General features: G+C 37.7%; 1 protein-coding gene across 1 annotated transcript; it reads right to left on the reverse strand.

The window, feature by feature from the left end:
* Positions 1-17,840: 17,840 nt before the first annotated feature.
* Positions 17,841-19,716, reverse strand: LOC116171629 (protein snail homolog Sna-like). The gene is made up of 2 exons (XM_031488578.1): positions 19,629-19,716; positions 17,841-19,174 (listed from the first exon to the last, which is right to left on the reverse strand). The coding sequence occupies exons 1-2, from the start codon at positions 19,708-19,710 to the stop codon at positions 18,189-18,191; spliced, it is 1,068 nt and encodes a 355-aa protein (XP_031344438.1). The 5' UTR covers positions 19,711-19,716; the 3' UTR covers positions 17,841-18,188.
* Positions 19,717-24,013: the final 4,297 nt, after the last annotated feature.

Raw genomic sequence — 24,013 nt, forward strand, 5'->3', positions numbered from 1 at the left:
TACCTAGCGGAAGTAGGGCCTTTTTTGATGGTACGCTTTCAGAATCAATTAAGAAAGACCACAAATAAATTTTCCGAACGATCGCTCAAGTTTGAAGAGCCCCATTTTTTCCAACCGGGATTTCGATTGAAACTTGAAACTCTAACCTTTATAGTTCGGAAATATGTCTGCCCTCTCCAGACCCTTTTATACAAAAAATACCTGTGACGTTCGTCATTTTTTATAGAACCACATTCGCCAATTGATATTTCAGTAACATTTTTGACCATTTAAATTTAAATAAATAAGTGCCGACCAACTTATTTATTTAAATTTAATACCTACCTTAGCCAACAATTGCCTATTGAAGACTAGACCATGGACTCACACATAAATATTGTCCAGAACATGTTTTTACATTGTGACTTAGATTTTAGAATTTTAAAGCCATTCTGTCTCAAAAATTGCTTCAGATTCAACGATTCCACAGTTACGGAGGGTGTAAGTGTAGAAATTTTTCGTATTTTTTCGATTTTCTGGAAAAAATGAAATCATGTTTGGAGTCAAGAACACTGAAGATCTAAATTGTTTTCGTTACCAGTTGTTACGCTTTTTTCTTACCGATTTATATTCTTACGCCCTTCCTCTGTAAACCCGTTTAATGCGATGTATGATATTCCTGTAATAAATTTGTTAATCAGGAGCTGGCGTGCAAAACCGGCTCCAGTTTCATTAAATTGAGGGAAAATGGCAAAAACCTCTCACTGCAAGGCCTGCCAGGTATTCAAAAAATAAAAAAAGGTTCTTTATAGAGGTTAAAGTGCTTGTTAGATATGACATATTAGCATTTTGCATTTGCCAGAAATTTAAAAAAAAACGTGGGGATATAGCCGAGTTTGAGTCAAAACCACATAAAAACTAAACATTTTTTTTATTAACACATTTAAAACTCAAAAAATTAGTCACCAAAATTAATATTAAATATTGACCGAAAATTTTAAACCAAAACTGAAGATTCTTCATAGTTGCAGTCACATAAAGTATCTTCTACATCGGTAGATACCTTTTTCTTCAGAATACAGCAATTTTTTGTATCCCTGTAAGTCCACTCTTATCTTTCCACTCTGGTCCAAATTGTTCGTTCATAAAGTGCATGAGGCTTTTCTTTTTCTTTTCTGTGTTTTTAAACACGACAGGCTTCCACTCCAGTACCGCCTGAGTTTTTCCTTTTTTCTTTAGGGTCTGACTTGTTTCCATATTTTCTATTAGTTAACCGTCCTAACTGTTATGTTCTTTTTGGTTAATTTTTCTTAATTTGGATTCTTTTCGTCTCTGCGATACCCTTGACCTTTTTGTAATTTTCTTCTAGACCGTTTATATCATAAAATTTCCAACCGTTATGATTCAGTTGTGTAACGACATATTTTTCTTTGGAAGTTACAACAGGGTTTTTCCGTAAAATTTTCCCCGCCCTTACAAAGCATCTGTCGGCGGCTAAAAGAAAATTAAACGCACGCAGTGATTAATTTCGTGAAGAACGACTACACTGTTCCAATCCCACCCATTTTTGGATATAGCCGAGTTTGATGCCTAACAGTGGATTTGGCGGAGTTTTTTAAAGAGTTTTTAAACGGCAATATACTGCGGAAATAGCCGTTTTTGCATCGAAATAACTGCACCAATGGATAGTCTGCAGTGTAAAGTTTAAAATATCCGGTTTTGCACGCTCCTCGTTTATTTTCGTCACTATTAGAGGCCATTCGAGCGGTATAGGTTTCTTTTACAATAGTTCCTTGTTTTACCGAAGTCGTTCAGATGTTCTACATTTTTTTAAATTGTGTCTTGAATATAAGCTGTACTTCGTTTTCCGCAAAGTCTTAATACGTAATTTTTGTAGGGCTTTATCTTCCCTCAACCCTCAAGTTCCTGAACTTCTTCTTATAACTTTCTCTTCAGTTCTCATTGTTTCCTTTTTTGGATTACCTTTTACGTTGTATGTACCTGGATATTATTACTTTCTATCTACGCAGTACGTGAATAACATCGCATTTTTACCTGAACCCGCTATCTTTCAAAATTGGTATTGGCGATGTCATGTGAACTATGTCGTTATACATACATTAACCCGGTGTATCTACTTCATTTCACTTTCACCCACATTACTACCCACTTCGAAGCTGTTTATACCTGGAGATTACAATATAGTTCCTAACCGCAAGTATTAGCGAAGCCCTTGGACATTATCGTTCATATAAATTGCTCCGATATATCTGATAGTGATAGATAATCACCGATTGTACGAGCAATCAAAAAAATCAAAATTTAGTTAACGTAAATTGAATTATTGATTGTTATTGATTGTTATTGAGTATTAATTACGGTTTTAGTATCCGATTTGCCGCAGTGTCACACGTTAGACTTTCTTTCGCAATACTATTGTGCCGCGCTATTCACTACCCCCTTATTTGTTTGTTGGTGTTGTTATCTGTTACAGATTAGGCAGAAAGCGTCCTTTTCAATTAGACGGCCGTCCAGATTTCAAAGGTAATTTTTTAATTTTTGAGGACTCCTTGATATAACGTTTGACTACATATTGGTTTTTGATACAATAGAATTCATTTACAACCTGCCATCAGGCGTAGCAGTGACTGAATGAGAAGAAGAATCTGCACAAACAATAATGGAGAACACCTGCGACCGATTACATACCGATGCTGCCGATTCTTCGTGTTTTAAAATTGTTTTGACCGCTCTGGAATTGTGTGAAACTCTCCAAACTTCAGATTTTTCAAAATCAATAACTATTAATATCATCCTGTAGAGTGTAGACTATTGCACCCTTCAAATACTTCAGATGGTTCATATTTTTCAGATTATTCGACCCCACTTAACATCCTTCAAACTTGTTCGTTTGTTCAGATTCGTTTCTTCGGATTATTCCAATTCCTCAGGTCCGCCAGACATTGTTTATTTTCTTTAATTCTTCGGATTATCCAGTATTTTCCGACTTACACCAATCTTAAAGTTGTATGAACTCTTATGATCCTTAAATTTCTCTGTCTGTGTGTCTGGCGATCAGTACGACAACCCTTGAACGGGGTGGTCTAAAAGACCTCTAAAAGAAAATTTTTCGGAAAATATTGATCGGTAAAGGCTTTCTTTTAAGATACTTGTCGGGTCCATCGATATTAATTGTATCCGTTTATTAACGAGCGACTTAGCTCGTTCATAATTTTGAACTTTCTGTCCGTCCGTCCGTTCGTCACCATCTGTGTACATGATACCTCGCGAACGGTTTCCAATTTCCCATTTCTTCTTCAGTAATAAGGGCTAACTAAAATTTTGGTCATTTTAACTTGTCGTTCGTTGTCTATATTGGTAAGTTTATATCTTAAGAGAACGAGTTTATTCTTATATGTCACACGCAGAGTGTGACAGTTAAGTGTAACATGGGGGAGACCAATATAGTAATTTTTCCCAAATAAATCGAGAATCCAAAATGTATCGTTTGGAAGCTACGTCCCAATATTCAAAAATTTGCGTTCCTTCTTTCAGGAGTTTTGAAAACTCAAAACAAAATTCCTTCCTTGGAGACCACGTAGCTATTCGCCCTGCTCATATACGGACCTCATTCAATTTTTCATATAGGCAACATAAAGGCGCAATGACTATGTAGTTTCTCATACTCTTTCCTTGTATTAGAAAAATAACTTCTTGGGCTTCTTGGGTCAAATATAATAGAAGAAAATGCTGCAACGACTTTTTTTGTACACGAAATTTTTCTTGGTGTTGTATGTACCATATCTTAGGGATGTGACGAATAAAACAACAACCCTCCCCCCCTCCCCACACACTGCACTTACCGCAGTATAGCGGCACCGGATTTTAAAGACAATTAAAATCGTGGTTTCTCGCCAGAAAAACCCAAATATCAACGCCCTTTTCCCAAGACAACATTTGCTATCAATTACCGGTCGAAATAAACAAATTTTAAATAAAATTGCATACGAGGAACACTCAATATTTTACCCGTTATATTATATTACACATTTAGCAGATTTCATATAATTACTAAGGCAAAATCTTGTGTAGTGAACACAGAAAAAAAATGCAAAAATGCATGTAATTTTCCATACAACTGTAGTACCAAAAACAAAATATCAAAATCTAGATCCCTCTGGATTTATCCCCCCCCCCCTCCCCTCTTCTACTTTTGTAAATCAGGTCAAGAACTACATCAATTTTATCAGCTATTCAGGAGATTTTGATGTCGCAAAGATAAATTCTAATGCTCGTGCAACTAGCAACCCAAAAATTATTATGGAATGGCCGAGTCTACTTGGAGTCAGCCCCCGCTCTCTCCGTATAGGGAAACGTAGGAGGGAGTCAGAATGGACCTGGTCGCCCCAAGGGTTATATCTATTTACCTACTTACTTCGCGCCTATGCCATTTCTTCTTGTCATCCATACTTTTTCAGAGGTTTATCCACGTTCAAGAAACAATAATATGTCCAAAGCAGGAATATTTTATATTAATATTGTAATTAGTTAAAAAACAAGTTACATCATTTTAGAAAACGAATAAATTCGAAGCACAATGCGTCCTCTATACGGAATTTCTAGTTTAACACTAGAAAGTGCACCAGACCATAAATTTCTTAAAGAAATTTTCACCAAAGAAATAAATGAACACAGGAAAGAGGAAAAGTAACGTGTGTGGTGTAAGGATGACACTTTGACCTGTACGTGTATTGTGCACAGATTATTAATGATTTCAGAATTCATTGTTAGCGGTTAACCAACATTAACAGCAATTTGTTAAAATGGATACGTACTGCCTGCACGACTGTGTAGCTGTCGCTCTCTCAATTCGGTATACAAAGCCATATACGGTGTTCTTTACACCAGCTTGGTGACATTTTCAACAAATTAAATGCAATTCGTAGTAAAATTGCACAAAATTACATAATTAGGTAAAGATACGTTCGATGTTCGCTGGAGTTAGCTTAAGATGGGAGCCTCTGCGGCTCAGACACTCCTAAATGCAATGCAATGAATATCTTACCCACACTAATTGTGTTTTATAATGGGCAGACCTAACAATGTTAACATTAACAGGTAAAGGCGAGCCTGAATTTATGAATATTAGCTGACCTAATTCGTAGAAGATTAAGTTCGTCAGTGGTGAAAATTATGCGCGAACATAAATAAACAAAGAGGGAATGTCTATGAAATATTAATTAGTCAACGAGTGATTCACGTTCATTTAGTTACATTAAGGATGTAGTAGAGGAATTAATTGTGAAACGTGGGCACGTGGAAGTTTATAAATAACCAACCTGTTCCATACATAAATACGAGAAAATTTGATATCAATAATAATCGACTTATTAATACGTTCGTGCATTAGCAGTATTGGGTTGAGGGATTACAATAAAAATGATCTCTCAAAGAAGTCGGTTTGCATATAACTCAAAGTCATCTTTATAAATGAATACACTTTATGCAATTTATGGTGTGCTGGCAAACCTTTCATAAGAACTTAATGAATATGAGTTAATCAACCCATTTTGTCCATTATTAAATAATTATATGAACTCTTTAATCGGTTTGTTTGTAGTTTTAAAAGACAATAGGTCATGAAGTCTCTTGAAAGCTCAGTCGACGGGTGTTACACAATTTTCAATCAAATTAGAGGGCGCACAACAAAATGTCAGTTTATATGTTGCGTTTCTAATGGAGTTTTCATAATAGGCATTATTGAACACAAAGAAAATATTCAATGCAACAATTGGAAAGTATTTATATGCATTTTATTTATTATTACTGTGTGGTATTAAAATGCTCTAGGTATCTGATAAACCTATTTCGTTATCTAATAAATCTAAAGCGTAATGTATTATTTAGTTAGAAATAGTACTACCTATATGATTTTCAGGGACAGTCCACTAGGTAGTAATAACTTACCAAATTCTAATAAGCAATCAAAAAGTGACACTTCTTGACGCACCTTCACCATTAGATCTGGTATTTGGTAGTGCAACAGGTATTATTATTATCGAAGATTTTGACCCTTAACCTTGGGGCCACATAGAAAACAAATGCAATGCCCCACGTTGGGCGAGCGAATTAAAATGCTGTGTGCAATGACCCGGCCAAAATGAACCATGCACCTCAAACCTAACTAGAACACATCCGAATCTCGGCACAACAAACAATTTTAAATTTCACTTAAAACTCCAGATTCTAAAGCAAACAATGGCCACGATCAAATTCCTTAAATTCCAAAGGAATTACTTACCTAAATTTTGAAGACTCCTTAAGGGAACTTTGGGCGTAAATCAACAAAAAAGAATCATAATTAAGGATGAGACGTCTATCTGGATCGTTAAAGGGATCAATAAACACACGATTTACATGATTTTACACAAACGAAATTTACAATTTCTTCAAAACTTTAACTTGAACTTGGCTGGACTCCTAATTACCACGTACCGACTTCTCTTTGACAATCAACGAATTTGTTTAAACGATGAAAGACAAACACTTTGTCACCAAACATAAACGTAGAAACCCACGTCTTCTAAATTTGAAATTCTTCTTCTTGAAGTTGGCGAAAAGGACCCTTCTAAACGTTAACTCCTGTATTTAAACGTGTCTTCAATCTTTAAATAAATCTAAATTGCTTATACAATTATCGACGCCTGGCAACTCGACAAACCGATAAACGCCTTGTTACAGGACGCTTTCTCCAGTCACGTAGGGAAACTTTACGCGGGTTTATCTCATCTAAAATACATTTTCTACAAAAACAAATATTTTTTTAAAAGGCGTTTTTATCTCTAGAATCTAGATAATTACATCTATCTTTTATTAATATATAAGGCCACTTTTTTTAAACAAATTGATAACGAAAATGAAATTAAAGTTTCCCTATCCTTAATAATTCTAGGAAATAATCTTTTTTACAAAGAAAGAACCTTGGACACGGACTAGATACGCAAAATCGCTTGGTATTTAACCGTAAAGAAACCCGCAAGATTAATTAAATAAATTGAAGTGATTAGTAATTACACGACCCGTATTTACTTCAAGTGGCTGGGCCTAAACCTAAACGTCCAACCCTACATTGTTAATAATATTTAATAATTTAATATTGAAATAACGTAATGTTACCAGGGACAAGGGTGACTTTTTCACACACAGCCAGTGTTTCTGTAATTTCGGTTGCTTCCATTTGAATTTGACGGGAGGAAGAATTCAAAAAATCATAACAAACAGTGTTGTAGTTGTAGTGTTTGTCCCATGATGCCATGTTTTTTTAGTAGGGTTGTAAAAATTGTACTTTTCAACGAATTGTTTAACAAAAGTGATTTATGGGGGGGGGGGGTTAATTTTGATTGCTTAACAATTTCGCACATATAAGAAATTCAGTTTTTGACTTTTCTCGCACACATTTAATATTTCCAAATCTAAGTTTTGCTTTAATGAGTGACCTGTATCTCATATATGGGAGATAAAGGAAGATTTTATTGTTGAGTGCATCTTGTTGTTTTTAATGCAGGTTTTTGGATTCTAGTGGAGAATTTTTTACCGGTTTGACCTATGTAGGAGGATTGGCAGGAAGGGAAAGTGAGCTTGTAAATACCACTTTTGTCAAATTATTGTTGGCTTTCAAATTGTGTTGATATTGTATTTTTGCTTAAAACAAAATTTTGCCTACCTCAATAATACTCTAAGATATACGTCGCAAATGGGTTTATGCATTTTAATAAAACCACAAACAACACCTTTTTCGTTTATGTCACTTGTAGGTACTAGATAATAGTTGCTACAGTAACCGAATCACTATTTTCACGAGCATTACCTTATATTTTTAGCGTATTTCTTTATAAAGAAACCTACAGTTTGTAATTGCATAAATTCCGTCCGCCAGCGCCAGTCCATGCGTCTGAGAGTTTAAGATCTCAGCACTCAGGTCACGTAGAAGGTTGCGGTTTCTTTATTTAAAAGGTGCTAATGTGCAATGTCGATACATGAATAGAAGAACGAGAAATTCGATAAATACGGTTGTAATGACGTTTTGCAAATTGCATTATGACAAACGAACGGACTTTTACATCCCTGCGTTACCTATGCGACATTATCTACCAATTGTACAGTGTGGTACATCTAAACTCGGCACTATGGCCTATAAATTCAATGAAAATGATCATAATTCTCTTTTTCGGTGAAAAGTACAGAAAAAAATCGCAATTCCGTAGTGTTCAAAATTGTATTATACATCACGCAATGAGCTATTATTTATGCTTGCTAGCTCTATTATTATTTTATTATTATTTATTATTAATTCTTAAATATAATTTTCTTTAAAAAAAGTTATGAATACACAAGCTGCTTCTTTAAACAGTTTTCTGGTAATATCTTGATAACACCATGCCCAATTGATTTTCTGACTGGAACATTAGTGCAAAAGGATTCATATTTCATTCATAAGAGCATACTGTTAAATAGTATTTTTCCGTTTCTGAAAGGCTGTTATCTGTTTCCCCAATATAATGAATAAGCATATTCGAGAGAACCTACTGTAAAAATTTATGAAAAATCGTCAAGCGACAGAATAGAACCTAAACAAATTACGATGGCCAAGTTAGAGAAAATATGCTCAATTAAAGAGTTATTAACATGCTTTAAAGAAAACCAGAAAACTCCGGTTAGGTACATCCGAAAATATGTCAGATGAACAGATACAAAAAGATAAAAAACACCTGCTCATTGCCACTTTTTGGTCTGCAAGCTACCGCAAAACATACTACTTTCATGTACAGGAACAACATTTTGGGCTCTTCCTCATACCTTCACCGCATACCCATATAGGTACACTATGCCCAAGATAACGATCATGGGGATCTCCGAAACCATACAAGATGCGACGATGGTCACAAATTAGGGAAAAATTGCGCAATTAAAGAGCTATTATCACGCTTTAAAGAAAACGAGAACATTCTGATTACTTCAGCGGATATGCCAGAAAAGCTGAAATTTTGCGGATTTGGTTTTTTTCTGATGTTACCTACCAGATAAAAAAAACGCTTTCTCATTGTTAAGGGTGCATTCAGGTCTACACAAATTTGAGGCAGACTGACAGAAAATTGCCATTCCTGTCAATAGCTTCGTATTCCTGTGTGGTCTGCTGATCGGAGGGCGAACTTACATCCACTCGCACGCACGTCGACCTGCCCTTTGATCCCTTTGTACTGCCTCTATGATTAAAATTGAGAAAGAAGAGAGTCCGCTCTACGAAAGTATAAAAACCACCCTACGGTAAGGTAAACGTGGATGGCCCAACGTTGCTTGCGGTTCAACGCGCATTGCTTCTCGCGGATCCACGCGAATAACCTACACTACTGTCTCTTTTGAAGTGACACCCCACTTCGGGACGCAAACCGTTTCTACTAATAAAATTTGTCGAAGGTTCCTAAACATTGAGTAGACTATTTGTGTTTGATCTTTAATTAACTGACGTTTCCTTCCTGATCAGGGACTTTTTCAAAGTTATCTACAAGAAAAATGTTGTTCCTATACAAGCTAATGTTGCGAATGAATTAGCTTGTAGTAATAACATTTGTCTTGTAGATAACTTTGAAAGAGTCCCTGACCAGGGAGGAAAGTCAGTTAATTAAAGATCAAAGACAAATACTCAATGTTTAGGAACCTTCGACAAATTTTTCAAACGAAAAGACTAAGAACCTCAACGCTGTTTCAAGTAATAGAAACTAATTTTACACAACCAACCAAATTCATTGACGGGTGTCGCTCAACTCCACGCGGAATATGAAATCCTGATGAGTCAGCAGGTTCGATAATGCCGCCAGCAAATAAATCCATGTAATTCGAACTAATCACTTCACGTCCCACAACTCACCTGTGCCTCAAGCTTTCAAACGCATTTACAAAGTTAGGACCATGTTTTAGGACCACTTCCCAAATACAAAATCGAATCAAATAAAATCAATTTACGGACACCTCTGATTTGTGCACGTCTCTCCTGAAGATACACAATATGCCCTTTTATAGCTCTCCTTCTAAAGTGAGTGCTCATTACTTTTAACCTGTTCTCTTCATTAAATTCAGTGAGTCTTTTTCTCTTGGCATTACTTTAGGAGTGCAAACCTTCCCCTCCTGTTATCTTACCCTCTTTTCGCATTAAACTTTCCAAGTAATACTTGGCATTTCTTCGTATTATGTATTATCGTCATATCTTTTATGGCCTTCGAGATTCGCCATAATGGACGTTCTTATCTCACACACAGTGTATACTGTAAAGGGTTTTAAAAAAACTATAATGTCGCATTTGAGTGTATTATAAACGGTACGATGTGGTGCAGAAAATATTTAAAAAAACGTAACTTTTGAAAACGTTAAGTTAGCCCCCCCTATCCCTATACTTTTTGAAAATTTGTGGTGGCTTAACCGCGATGGCGCTAGCTTTAATGCAAGTGGTGCAATTGAACGCATAGGCAGATGTATCTTGGCCCCTCCAAAATGTATTTTCGGATTTCTAAAAAACGATAATGGCGCAAGAGTTATTAGCGGTGGCGCATGTGACCGCATAACGAGAGCATTACTTTATAATAATATGACAATAAAATCTCTAAGGCCGATTTCAATAATATGCGGAACGTTACGAGCTAGGGAATGCAATACCGGAATCGCGAGATCTAGAAATACCGGGATCCCGCAGCATTTTTTCGGGATTAATCCCGTACAGAAATTGAGCGGGATCCCGCGGGATTTGGGAGATTGCAAAATTTATCGCCCAAGCTTACCACGGGGACGACGTTGTTTAAAATTTGTTAATAAATCGCGTAACGGAATTATTCTCATAAGAAATACATTGTAAACCCCAAGGCAAAAATGCAAGGTTGATTCCCAAATGGAATACTGAGTGTTTAGTATCACTGGTTTTTTAATTTTTTCTCTATCTATATAGTGAAATTTTTTTTCTACGTCCATTAAATTTATCCCATCGAATCTTGCAACTTTTACTTGAAACATTCTGAATTCCGTCATCTCGAATTGGGTTGGAACATTAGAACACAAGATGTTGTCTTCCTCAAATAGGGGATCTATTTGGGGAAGACAACATCTTGTGTTCTTTTTATTTGAAACTTTCTTCGATAGCTCTCTTTGTTACTAAAATATTGACCTTTTAAAAAATGGCGATTTTCACTTTTTTCCAATGATCTACGAAACGATTTATTTTTTTCAAAATATCAGAATATTTACCAGCATCAAAAACTACACAACTTTGCCAATTTAACCGAATCTGTAAGTATAACTATAACATAGATAACCATGTTATTCTACTCAATTTAAGACGCCCTTTATACCCGTCGATTGTTTATAAAGACTTTAGTTAGTACAGTATGGCTGCATTAATTGTAGTGACTATTCAATTCATCTAACATTTGTCACATTTCAACCAGTGAAATGTCTCGATTTCAAATTGCTGCGCCAATGGGAACGAATTATAGTGATAATTGCACGTGTGGTATTTCAGCGATAATTTCACGTGTGGTATTTCAGCGACAATTCAATGCGATTATTCAATGACATTTGTCAAACTTCCACCAGTGAAATGACGCGAAATTTTGTCGTATTAACCGGAACATTCTTCTTAGTTTGTTAATCAATTTCGACAACCGACTTATCACCACATCTTTTAATTTAATCACTCATAACGAATTAGCTTGGAGCACAAAAGTTCGAATAGAATCAATAGCAAAATGAAAAGCAACTTCCATAATTTATTTTGACGTTTATTGTTGTCATGGAAATACATTCGCGTGGGTAATTATGCTTAATTTTTCTTTTGATTCATTGAATAGTCCTCCGAATACCATTCGTAGTCGAAGTATTTGTAGATTATTTTTGAGCTGCTGCTCCACTCATGCTAGTTACGCTTTTTAATACCACTCGCGCAAGCGCTCGTGGTATTAATCAGCGTAACTAGCATTCGTGACAGCACCTCAAAAATATTCGACAATACTTCGACTACTTATGGTGTTATATATGAATATTCCTAGAAATCCAGATAAACGTGGCGCGGAAAGCGGATGTGGCGCATCCTTTCCGGGAAATACGATATGTTTTGTTCGAGAACATTCGGTTAACCGCACAAAATTGCATAAGTATTCCCCCAATACATTTAAAATTTGGCGGGATCCCTCAAATACGAGGATCGAAATTTTGCCGCAGGAGTGCATTCCCTATTACGAGCTTTTTAAGGATTTGAGTAAACCTTCGAGCTAACACAGTACACGATGGATGATTGTTGGAAATAATGGACCGAGTCACGGGTACACGCAAATCCGCCCTAAGCATAAATTTATTTTATTAACGAGCGACAAAAAGCGAGTTTATATTTTGACTTTCTGTCCGGCCGTCTGATGTGGACACGATAACTCACTAACGGTTTCGAATTTTCCAATTCTGTTTTTAGCAATAGCTAGACAATGGACAACGGACTAATTGATTCAATTTGGACTTTTTGTCTGTCCATCCGTCTGTGGACAAGATAACTCCCGAACGGTTTCGAATTTTCCAATTCTGTATTCATTATTTTGTTTATCATCACCCACGGAAGAACTGATTAAATGTTCAGTGACCCAGGAGCTCGTTTGCTATATTTGTTACAAGTTTATTTAATTTGCGAATGTGATTTACTGGAGAACGAAATTTGTGGCATGTTTGGTGGTATCCGTACATCAATATTCCATAGTATATGGCTCAAGTTGGCGATTGGTCATTCGGAAGATGAAGACCGATGTAATCTGACAAACCTGAAAGAAAATGAATAGGGCCATTGGTAAATATCTATCCAAAGTAATGTCTTATGATGTGAATTTGCATACGGAGTATCGCTATTGACACAATCGGCTTCTGCGAGGATGATTTTCTTCATTATATTAGGAAGAGTAATTCCAGCGATTGTTCCGTTACATTGCCTGAAAAGGTGAGCAATTCTAGAGATTGGCTGCAGATTAGTCCAAATGTCCAAATCTAAGAAATGAGTTTTTTTTTTCCAAGGCGTCGACTTCTTGGTCATTGGCCTTTTTTTTTTTACTTATACCGCCATCGCCAATCATCACTTCTCTAGGCATGTATAATATGTTACTTAAATCATGTTGAATAAGTTATTTCCTTTCAGAAAATCTAGCACTCCTCTTATTCTCGTAGACTCCCGCAAGTTCTGCTGTAGGTCTGGTGATATTTGCAGCGCTGTTCTTGTTTGGACAAAATTTGGACACGTACATACGATATGGACGACCGTTATCCGTTCACCACATTGACACATGGGAGGAGGTTCTCCGCGAAGTATATAAGCATGGGTGAGTCCAGTATGTCCTATCCGCAGCCTTTGTATTTTCACGCGTTCGGTTCGCGTTAGCTTAAGTGGCGGAATCCATTTCGCCGTCCTTCCCACGGCCAGCCTCAGGGCTGCTTTAAGATCCGTGGGTCTTAGGTCCTGGACATCTACTCGGGTTCCTCTTGTTGCACGTTTTGCTGCTGCATCAACCAGTTCATTTCCGTGTATTCCTACATGACTGGGTATCCACGCAAATTCCACTACCTTACCGGACTTCGTAACATTTGTGTACATTGCTTGTATTCTCTGAATAAGAGGATCACGGGAAAAAATGTCCGTATCCCGGCCATAACACTGAGGCTATCGCAAACAATCAGAAACACGTGTCCTCTATTTATTAGACAATACAGCAGCTGCCACAATGCATACAGTTCTGCTCCGTATACAGTTGTCATAGGCGGAAGTGTCCACTCGTGCGACGAGTAGTCCACGTATACAGCGCATCCTACTCCTGATTCTGTGCGTGATCCATCAGTGTAGATGATGGTTGAGTCCCGATGCTCCTCCAGAAAGGCAAGAAAGTTGCTTCTGTATATCGTTACTGGGGTATCGTCTTTAACGTATTCCGCCAGTTTTAAGAAGATTTTCATTTTCGGGATCATCCAAGGCGGAACTTCGCCCTGTCCAAATGGTAACACGGACGGCATAATAACTCCCATCGCAGCGAATAGTTCGTGGCCTCTCCAGAAAACGGCATATTCCGGAAAACAAAAGTTTATAGTTGGGATGATCCGGTTGCGCCCGGATTCCCGCTACATATCCACTTAGGATTTTATCGCGTCTGTGAGACAGTGGGAGGAAACCTGCCTCGGAAAGCATTATATGTATGGGACTGGTGCGAAAAGCGCCAATAGAGTATCTTATTCCCGCATGGTGGAGATGGTCCAGTCTAGCTAAGGTTGACTTACGCGGAAGAGTAGGCTACACAGCCAAATTCCATCTTGGATAGTAACAGGGAGTGGTGCATTTGTAGTAAGGTGTCTGGATCAGCCCCCCATTTGGTTACCCGCAAGCACCTTAAATATGTTAAGGACCAATTTACATTTATCTACTACGCCCTCTATATACATATGTTCTCTCTATCTTAGTTGATCATCAAAGATGAGACCCAGAAAACGAACAGATCTTGAGACAGGTATGGGTCGATCCTTAAAGAAAACTACGGGATCATAGTGAGGTCTACAGAAATGGATACATTTTGTTTTTTCGCGGGAAAACTTAAAGCCAAAGTTTTCGGCGTTACTGATTATTTGGTTTAGAGCCGGTTGAAGACGCCTGGTTATTCTTCCAAACAGTTTTATCCGCACAGAAAATGGCCAAATCATCAACGTAGAGGCATTTGTGCACGGCAGGGTCTATACCCGATGCAATGTCGTTTATGGCAATCGCAAATAGGGTGACGCTTAGCGGCGAACCTTGGGGAATACCATTTTCAAGGACCTTAGACGTCGAGAGGGCGTTTCCACATTTCACCTTCATTGTTCCCTCTCTCAAATAGTCGGCAAGGAAGAGAGCAAATTTCCCCTGAGTCCCCAGCTATGCAACTTTCGTAAAACACCGTATCGCCATGTCATATCATAGGCCTTTTCGAGATCAAAAAATATAGCCACAGTATGTTCCCTGTCTCTAAAGGCGCGCTGGACAATGCTTTCCAAATACACTAACTGATCATTGGTGGATCGGTTTCGGCGGAAACCCGCCTGATGGTCTACTATGAGTCGGTTTTGTTCTAAGTACCACATCAGTCTATTATTGACCATCCTTTCCAGAAGTTTACCCATACAACAAGTTAGACTTATGGGCCTATAACTCGACGGGATCAATGGGTCCTTACCGGGTTTGAGGATAGGAACGACGACGGACTCTTTCCATTCACTAGGGTAAGTATTTTCGACCCAGCACTGATTATATAAGTCTAAGAGAGATAGCTTTGCAGTTAATGGAAGATGTTTTAGAAATATGTATGGGATTGTGTCAGACGCTGACGCCTTTGAGTCTGCGCATCTTAGAGCTTCATCCAACTCGGCCATGGAAAGGGGTATGTTATACTCAAGTATCTCCGCAGTGTTAAAGTTGAGAGGTATTTCCCATTCCATTTTGCTCTCTCGGAAAGGTGATTCATAGTTTTGTGAGTTACTGGTTGTTTCATAATGTTCAGCAATAGTTTCGGCAATCAGGTGAGGGGTTTCAGTGGTAGACCCATCTCGAGTTATAATCCGAGTGATTGACGCAGTTCTCTTGCCATTAGCCAGAAGCTTTATCCTTCTCCATACCTCAGATGAAGACGTGCTGGGGCTAATCGTAGAAGTATAACGATTCCAAGATTGTCTTTTGCATTCTAGAACTATTCTACGCGCCTTAGCTCTAGCTATCTTGAAAGCAACCAAGTTGTCTTCGGTGGGCCTTCGACGGAAAACGTTTAGTGCTCTTTTTTTAACTCTTATAGCAACCGCAGGACACCACCAGGGAACGTTTCGGGTAATCGATCTGCCGCCCACTACAGGAATAGAGTTTAGGGCCGCACTTTTGATGGAATCCGTAAGTATCTGCACCCCTTGAGATAGGTTAGCAGTCAGATTTATGTCCTTAGACATTTTCTCCTCGAAAGAGGCCCAGTGTGCCTTCTCCAGATTCCATCTACGGGGAGTGATAACTGGCGTTCTATGAGAGTCTGTTCCAATAGCAATAGGGAAATGGTCACTGTTGTGAAGATCATCAAGTGGTCTCCACCTCCACTCCAGACGGGCGGCCAACACTGGTGAGGCGAAAGTCAGATCAATCGCGCTCTGGCATTAAAATACGTAAAAGCACCTGTGTTTAATAGAACAATATCATCCCGCTCCAGTTCTTCTACCTTACGACCTCTACTGTCTCTAACTTCTGAACCCCATATAGGACTGTGTGCATTGAAATCTCCCACTAGTAGGAGAGGGACAGGGAGTTGATCCAGTAGATTTTCAAGATCTGCAACTTCCCAATCGTCTCTCGGTAGGTATAGACTGCATATTGATGCCAAAATCGGATGAGACATTCGTACTGCCACCGCCTGTAGGCGTGTGTTTAGTTGAATTTCTTTAGAACGAGCTTCAAGTTTAGTTATAATGGCGACTCCTCCTGCAGCCCTAACATGTACGTCGTCCTCCTTCCTTACGATATTGTAATTTCTCAACCCGTAAGGTTGGCCGTGTTTTAAATGCGTTTCTTGCAGACACACACATATTGGATCATGTTTCGTCAGTAGCATCTTGAGGTCACAGTACTTTTGCACGACTATACGTTGCAGTTCCATTGGATAATCGTGTTCATTCTTGTTGAATAAATAAATATATACATTTATATAAATAACGACGATTAACACTTTTGTAGACAAACGAACATATATATCACAGTAAATACAAGAATAACGTAGTTAAAAGGTAACTATACTTATCACAGAGATTTTCACAGACTAGTTTGTGCAAGACCCTCTCGACATTTCCCCTGAGTTACGGGGAAGTCTGGGCTTGCCTTTCGGCCAACCCTTCTTCTTGCTCTCTTGCTTGGCTTCCTTTACTTTTTCCAAACGGTATGTTTTGCTGGCTAACTTTTTACGGCGGAAAGAACCGGCACACACGTAGCATTCATTAACCCATCCATCGAATCCTAAAATTTCTTGAAATACCAATTGTTTAACAAGTGTCGCAGAAAATGAGCTTTTCATAATTTTGCTATCGTTTTTGTTTATGTGATACTGGTATAGGTACCCATCGTTGTATTGTTTTCCATACTAATTTGGTTTAGTTAATAGTTTACAAGCTTATATAAAATGATATATATTAATTAGGACTGATGAGAACGTTTAAATTTTCTAACGGGGTTGTGACGTGAATTCCTCTGTATGACCAGCATCATGATTCATACCTACACTTACAACACATCCCTAATACAGCAAGCAACCTGCTGCATAAAGATCATTAGATTACAACAAAAACTGTTACACAAACTAGTTTTCTCGTTCCAATGAAAGATTGGTGTGGTGAAAACGTATTTTGTACACATTGAACTTAAGATTCAGAAAGTTGTTACGCAACGCTACAAATTGACATTAAATCATTTTTTTCTACTATTAACATCGCCGCATAATAATATAAAAATATTAAGATAATCAAGTAGGTTTCACTAATTTCGCAACTGGTTAGCGGTTACGATATGTCAGTGGCTATTAATCTTACAACTTCATTTTATTCGGGTGTAGATTAAAGGCTCTTATCTCAAATATAATAACTCACTTATTATTGTTATAATAATCGTAGGAATTTAACTCTCGCCAGAAATGAAGAATGTTACCAGGAAGTGGAACAAACTTTCTATAACAAACCACATTGTTTCAATATTTTTTTATTCAAATAACATAAAAATCTTCATAAAAGTCATAAAAATTACGTACTACATAAGGCACTATACAATGGCATTTAATTTTACTAAGTAATAGGTAGAGGAAGGTCTATATTGTTTTTAATCCTCTTGACTAGATACTTTGCGATCGAACAATACGCAAATATATAAAATTATTTTCAGAAGGTTAACATTTACACGCGGATTTACAAAAATATATTAGCTTTAACGCCTATTTACATTAAGTACAGGAATAGGAATACGTTTTGTACACTTTTATAGTAATCTTCAGTCTTTTTTTAAGGCACCTTATGCAGAAAATACTGTTTTAACAGGAAATCAAAAATCTGTATACGCTTTTAGAAAAAAATAAATAAGTAGAAAAACACTAAAACTAAGGCGATTAATACAATTTTTCGGTGTGCATTAAGTTTCCACCTCCGTTACATCCACCCTCCGCGTGTTTGGTAAGTAGGGACATTCGCGAAAATGTTTTACTGCACGTGGGACATGAGTATTTTTTAACGTCCGAATGTGTTTGAAGGTGCGCCCTTAGGTTTGAACGGTCGGCGAAAGCTCTGTTGCAATAGGAACACGAGAAAGGCTTCTCGCCGGTGTGTGTGCGAATGTGACCTTGCAATAGCCATGGTCTTGAGAAAGCCTTGCCACACATTGTACACTTGCAAGGTAACGTATGGGTTCTAATGTGCATTTTGAGCGCGCCCAAAGATACGTACACTTTTTCGCAATATTTACAACTGAACGACTTTCGGGGACCGTCGCCGGCGGCGCAGTGGAACTGGCGGTGTTTGGAGAGGCCGGAAAATGTCGAGTAACTTTTTCCGCAATCCGGACACTGGTGCCTGATGCCTTGGCGTCGTTTGTCGGTGAGATCTTCGGCGTTGGATGGGGGTGGCGGTGAGGTGGTCGACGAGTTGGGGCTTAAGGATGACTGGTCTATGGAGGAGTACATTGTGGGACGTAGGGCGAGAGGTGCCAAGGGTTGATTGTGGTGCGGGTGTGGAGGTGAACAGGAGCTGTCACTGTAGGGCGATGTCGGGCTCATGATTCCCATGTATTCGTGGTTGTAATGGTAAGGGATGTAGGGATGGTATGCTGGTGGATACAAAGGTGCAACACTACGATGCCAGGTTTGCGGGGCGTAATCCGGGCTGATCGGTGGACGATACGGTAGGCACGGTTCCGTCTTAATTGGCTGGTAAAGGTGGTGAGTCGGTGATGGTGACGACATTGGGGGAGACATCGGCGGAGATGATGGTGGTGAAACTGATGGAGATATAGGTGGAGATACTGGTGACGAAGTGGATGTCGAATGGCAACCAGATCGACTTAAATCTTCCGGTTTCGTGCTCAAATTCTCAGGTTCATCTGCAATTAAAAGAGAAGTTATAGTAACCCATTTATGCCAAGTGAAATTTCCTGTTTAACATGCATGGGAATATCGAAACGTTAATAAAAGATCAAATACATCCTTCCGTTATCTATCTATTGATTCGTCTAAGTTTACCGAACTGCACCGCCGCAGGAAATTCCCACAGTATTTGTAACGTTAAAAAAGATAGATCTATAACAATGCAAATTTAAAGTCTTGTAGAATTCAGGTTAGCACAATAACGTTCTGATTTTCACACGGAAATGAAATTGCTAAAGGGAAAACGCGAGTGTGAATTAAGATAGCACGCGACTTAGACTGATAACTTCCGGCATCTTCAATGTTTCCATTCTTGTTTTCTATTTACGATGATTTGATCAAGGTTCGGACACTATATCACAAAAATGGCAAAATCGTGATTTTCGCCAAAACTTAAGAACTTGCTATTACCTGAGGGATCCTCGATAAGATGCACGGGCCTCTTCTTCAAAGGGCAATTACTATAATTCTTCGCCATTATATTAACTGGCATTTCTAACGTAACACTTATTAACTAACACAAAAACACAGCACACAAAATCCTTTTAACGAAATGAAACTCCAAACGTAAAGAACGAACTAAGAGATATACCTCTTTCAGACGTGTACGCAACGACGTTAAGAGAAGGTCTGAAGTAGGAAGCAGATTTACCTGTCTAATAAGCGATTCCCTACTCCAAAACACCAGATGTCTTGGATAGCATGCACGTGCCATTCAGCCAATAGGCTTCATTCTTAGTTATGACAACCAATCGTTCGGCTACCATTTCGTCGGGAGGGGGAAACAGGTGCGTTACTGAATAGGTCGGCAAAATACACTATTGACACTATTGTGCACCGTTGGGGTGCTGTGGGTCAGGTAGGTACATTTCAAGGTATACCTCACACATTTTTAGCAAATTCGTGTGCGATACGTTCGATTAATTTCAGATTTTCTAACGGTAACTTTAACGCTGCGTATTTACACAAACCCCCATTTGTGAAACCCCAAAATGAAATAACCTCGCTAATTGATAGACGCCGGCCCGGCACTTTACATAATAAACATCCTCGAATAATATTAAAGCTCATAAATATCCAAGACGCTTAATATTCATCTCCTTTGGAATTTGCAATTCATTTTTGCAAAGTTAGAACTTGACCCCTGCGCAAACATGGTAATTACAGTTTCATCCTTGATCACGGGCAAATTTCTTTATGGAAACCTAATGTGTTTGTAACTGAGTATAGGTCAAAGTTTTAAGACACATACTGCACTAATGACCACAACAACAAAGTGATTGTTACAAATATAAACAAAAAGCCTAATTGCGTAAATACAAGATAATGTGTACTAATTCACAGAAACAAGTTCTGTAAACTACAAATTATTTAGATCGATATAAATGTTGAGGTTATAATTGTTGGGTAATACCTAATTTATCATGTACAACTTTTATAATTCTGTCGCATTTTATTAGAGTAAAAGTTTTGTAATTTGTACAATCTTAAAAACTTGGTTCGCGAAACAATCGACAAGGTTTGGATTCAAATATTTAAATAATTAATATTGACATCGTCAATTTATATAACATATTTATATAATTTAAAGTGATAGTCCATAATTTTATGTTAAAATTCGCGAAACTTTCTACGCAATGTAATGCCGCCGATTGTTTTGCAACGTTTCGAAATTAATCAAAAGTGAATTTATTTTCATTTGGAGTCACTTTTCCAAATATTTCAAAGCAAGAGACATAATAAACTTGTAGTCGAAGCAGAATCTTAGAAGACACGCGTTAGGAATGAACTTCGTTTGCGTCACCCAATATGCGGATTTTAATTTGGTATATCCACTTCAAGGGGTTAAAATAGGGGAATTCCGCCCAAATAATACTTTTTTAGTGCACTTATTCGGAATTGGAATATATCTGCTACGTGTAAGGTATATAGGTGTACCTATTTATATAGGTGTCTAACGAAATAGATTAAACCTTCCCTTGACGACCTCGTACACAATCCCCCAGGTGGTGGAGAAAGGTAGAAAGAGAAAATTTAACTAGGTACCTACTCCTTCAGTTTTTAAGATACCTACTGACTTTGGATTTTTTTATGCGGAAGTTATCTGCTTAAAACTATCTAAACTGCGTACTTCGCCGTATAACCATTGAATAACATGGTTTTTATTCAATGGTATACTTAACAAAGGATAGCTGCCTAGGTATACCGTATGTCAAAATCGTCATGTACTTTGAGATTTCTCTAGGATCAGTCCAAACGCGCATTAGTTGGATGCCCCGAGAAGTGAAAATGATGCCCTTTGGTTAGTCTCTTGTGTAGCTAAATATAACTACCATGAGCGAATACCTATTGAAATACGTGTAAAAACCCTTTTGCCTTTTTCTAAGAATGATGCATTTAACGTCAATTTTTCTCAACTTCATGTTACCTATACAAAAAAACTCGAAAAGTATAATTTGCGCTTGATGGCGATTTATATAAAAAAAATCAACGTCAAATGGAAAAATTCGTTGAAATTAATACCTATCATATTCAAAGATGTTCGTTCTACTGGGAAAAGTTGTTCCAATTCGTATGAAAAAATGAAAACCTTGCCCTATTTTAAATAATTCTCATGACGCAAAAAATGGACAAACTGCAGTGAACCTTAGCGATGTATGTTGTCTGAGTGTTCTTCGGCACGAATCAAATTTTATGATTTTTTCATTTCAATGGATGGAGGTACTACTCTCATCCTATCGTGTCCCTACTTCTGAATTTCTGATACAGTGTTCAATTCTCAATAGCAATTCCGGTGACAGTACATACCGATAGACAGACAGACATCGTCGAGATTTTGTTTAATTCGGTTTCCAAGCGTATATATCCGTCTAATAGGTGCGGAGTCACTTTTTTAACTCATTAGAATACCTCCCTTACTAGCTTACGGGTGGTAGGTAAACACAATAATGTTGCCGAGATTTTACTGTTAATTGTGACAATTGAACATGTTTTGTTTCATTATGGCACACTTTGATCTAAAAACTATATTTTTCTACAAATTAGGGTTTCGATTTGTTTTCTCTCTGAAATTTTCTGATAGAATGTGTGGTTGTTTCAGTGAAAATTGTGTAGTTTTGGCATCTCATTTGATTAGGCGGCCGCCATTTGGGATTTTAAAAAAATAGGTCAATCGAACGTTTTCTTTTTTCGATAAATTACCTAAAAATCTATATGGCAGTGAGAGAGGTCTGAGACTGTGCCTCAATCCAAAACGTAGCTGCCGCGCCGCCGGCGCGATTTCGTTTCTCTCAAAAAAAATTGAAAAAACGGTCAAATTTTGAGGAAAAAAAATTAAAACAGCGAACTCCAAATTAAGGGTATGTTACATACAAAAATAAGTACCTACTTTTCGAGTACTTTCCAAATCGGAAATAAACTATGAGGTGTTCCATAAAAAAAACCGTAAGTTAGAGATGTCACTGGCATATAGCACGACATGGTGATCAGAACTATTTTAGAAACATGGCGAAGGTCTTTTATGGTAAAGGAAAAGGTCCGAGGGTTCTTAAATGCTACACCCTGTAGACTTAAATCTTTTTGAATCTTTTGTAGTAAAAGTGTTTTGAGGTTGACACAGAGTCTGCATCAGAAGACTACAGACGACCAATGAAAAAAATATCTGCAACACATTATTTTAAACAGGATAATGACATATGAATTTTTATGTTGCGCCCCAGATGTACCACTAAAGAAGAAATTGACCTGTAGAGAGAACCAAAACAAACATTTTCGTTAATAACCAAGGCTCTCAAATGCTTCGTTCGAGAACCATGCGGCTATGCCTTCAGAAAGCTCAAATTTTGGACTGCCTAATTAACATATATATTTCTCTGCAACCACAACACATAGCAGCATGGTACTAACGGCTTCATTTAGGTTTTTCAGTATGCTAATTCTACATCCCTAAAAGGGGTGCGATCTAGATCTCATAATTTATTTGGATATGAAAATAACGAATTTATACCTAGTTTTTAGTAAATTCGAAAGTAAATTCTGAAAGAATAAAAAGAAGTGCTCATTTTGGTACTTAGTGAGAAGCAAAAGAAACATTTTGGACTGGAGATTTTGGACTTTTGAATTTTTTCAGCCCTAAATCTTGGATTTATATGAACTACAGACTCACCTGCAAATATGCTTTGAAATTTTCTAAGTAAAACGTCTAACTTGCCTCCTCTCAATCTCCCCATTCTAGGCGGTCATGACCATATTATAAGGCCAAAAATTTTGTTTTACTATAAGAAGTGTCCCAAAAATTGAGAACTATTTTGTGGAGGGTTTTTAGCGAAATCCACCAAAATGCGAATGGCGGGTGAACGGAACGTCGGAAGCGGGTATCGTCAAAGGGAATGTAGTAGCCTTCGATAAGATCTTATTGATGGTTGAGTCAAATCTTCAACGCATTTTTGTGTGGCAGATGAGGATTCTATTGAACACTGATCTGCCGCACAAAAATGAGCTGAAGTCCCACCGATCTCACACGAGGACTTGGATAGTTGGATAATTTTTTTTTTAAATTAGTGCCCCATCCAAACCGGGTTCTTCATGCAGGTTAAATGATTCGAAATTGGGGAAAAAATAATGAAAAAGCTGAATTTTCCGGCGGACAAGAAGGAATGGAAAGTGGTATTTTGCAATTTGTGGCAAAACCATTAATTTTATGCGAAAATGTTCGAAGTAAGTTGTAGGAAATAAAAAAATGAACAACTTTTGTATCTGGACTTTTTGCACACAACCTTACATTTTCCAATCAAAAC

Source organism: Photinus pyralis, unplaced genomic scaffold, assembly GCF_008802855.1.
Source record: "Photinus pyralis isolate 1611_PpyrPB1 unplaced genomic scaffold, Ppyr1.3 Ppyr1.4_LG5, whole genome shotgun sequence".
Taxonomy (NCBI): domain Eukaryota; kingdom Metazoa; phylum Arthropoda; class Insecta; order Coleoptera; family Lampyridae; genus Photinus; species Photinus pyralis.

Coding starts and splice junctions, on each gene's coding strand:
- LOC116171629 (XM_031488578.1), bottom strand. CDS start 19,710: ATGCCAGTTAATATAATGGCGAAGAATTATAGTAATTGCCCTTTGAAG. Junction 19,175..19,628: donor TCTTATCGAGGATCCCTCAG/GTAATAGCAAGT, acceptor TTTTAATTGCAG/ATGAACCTGAGAATTTGAGC.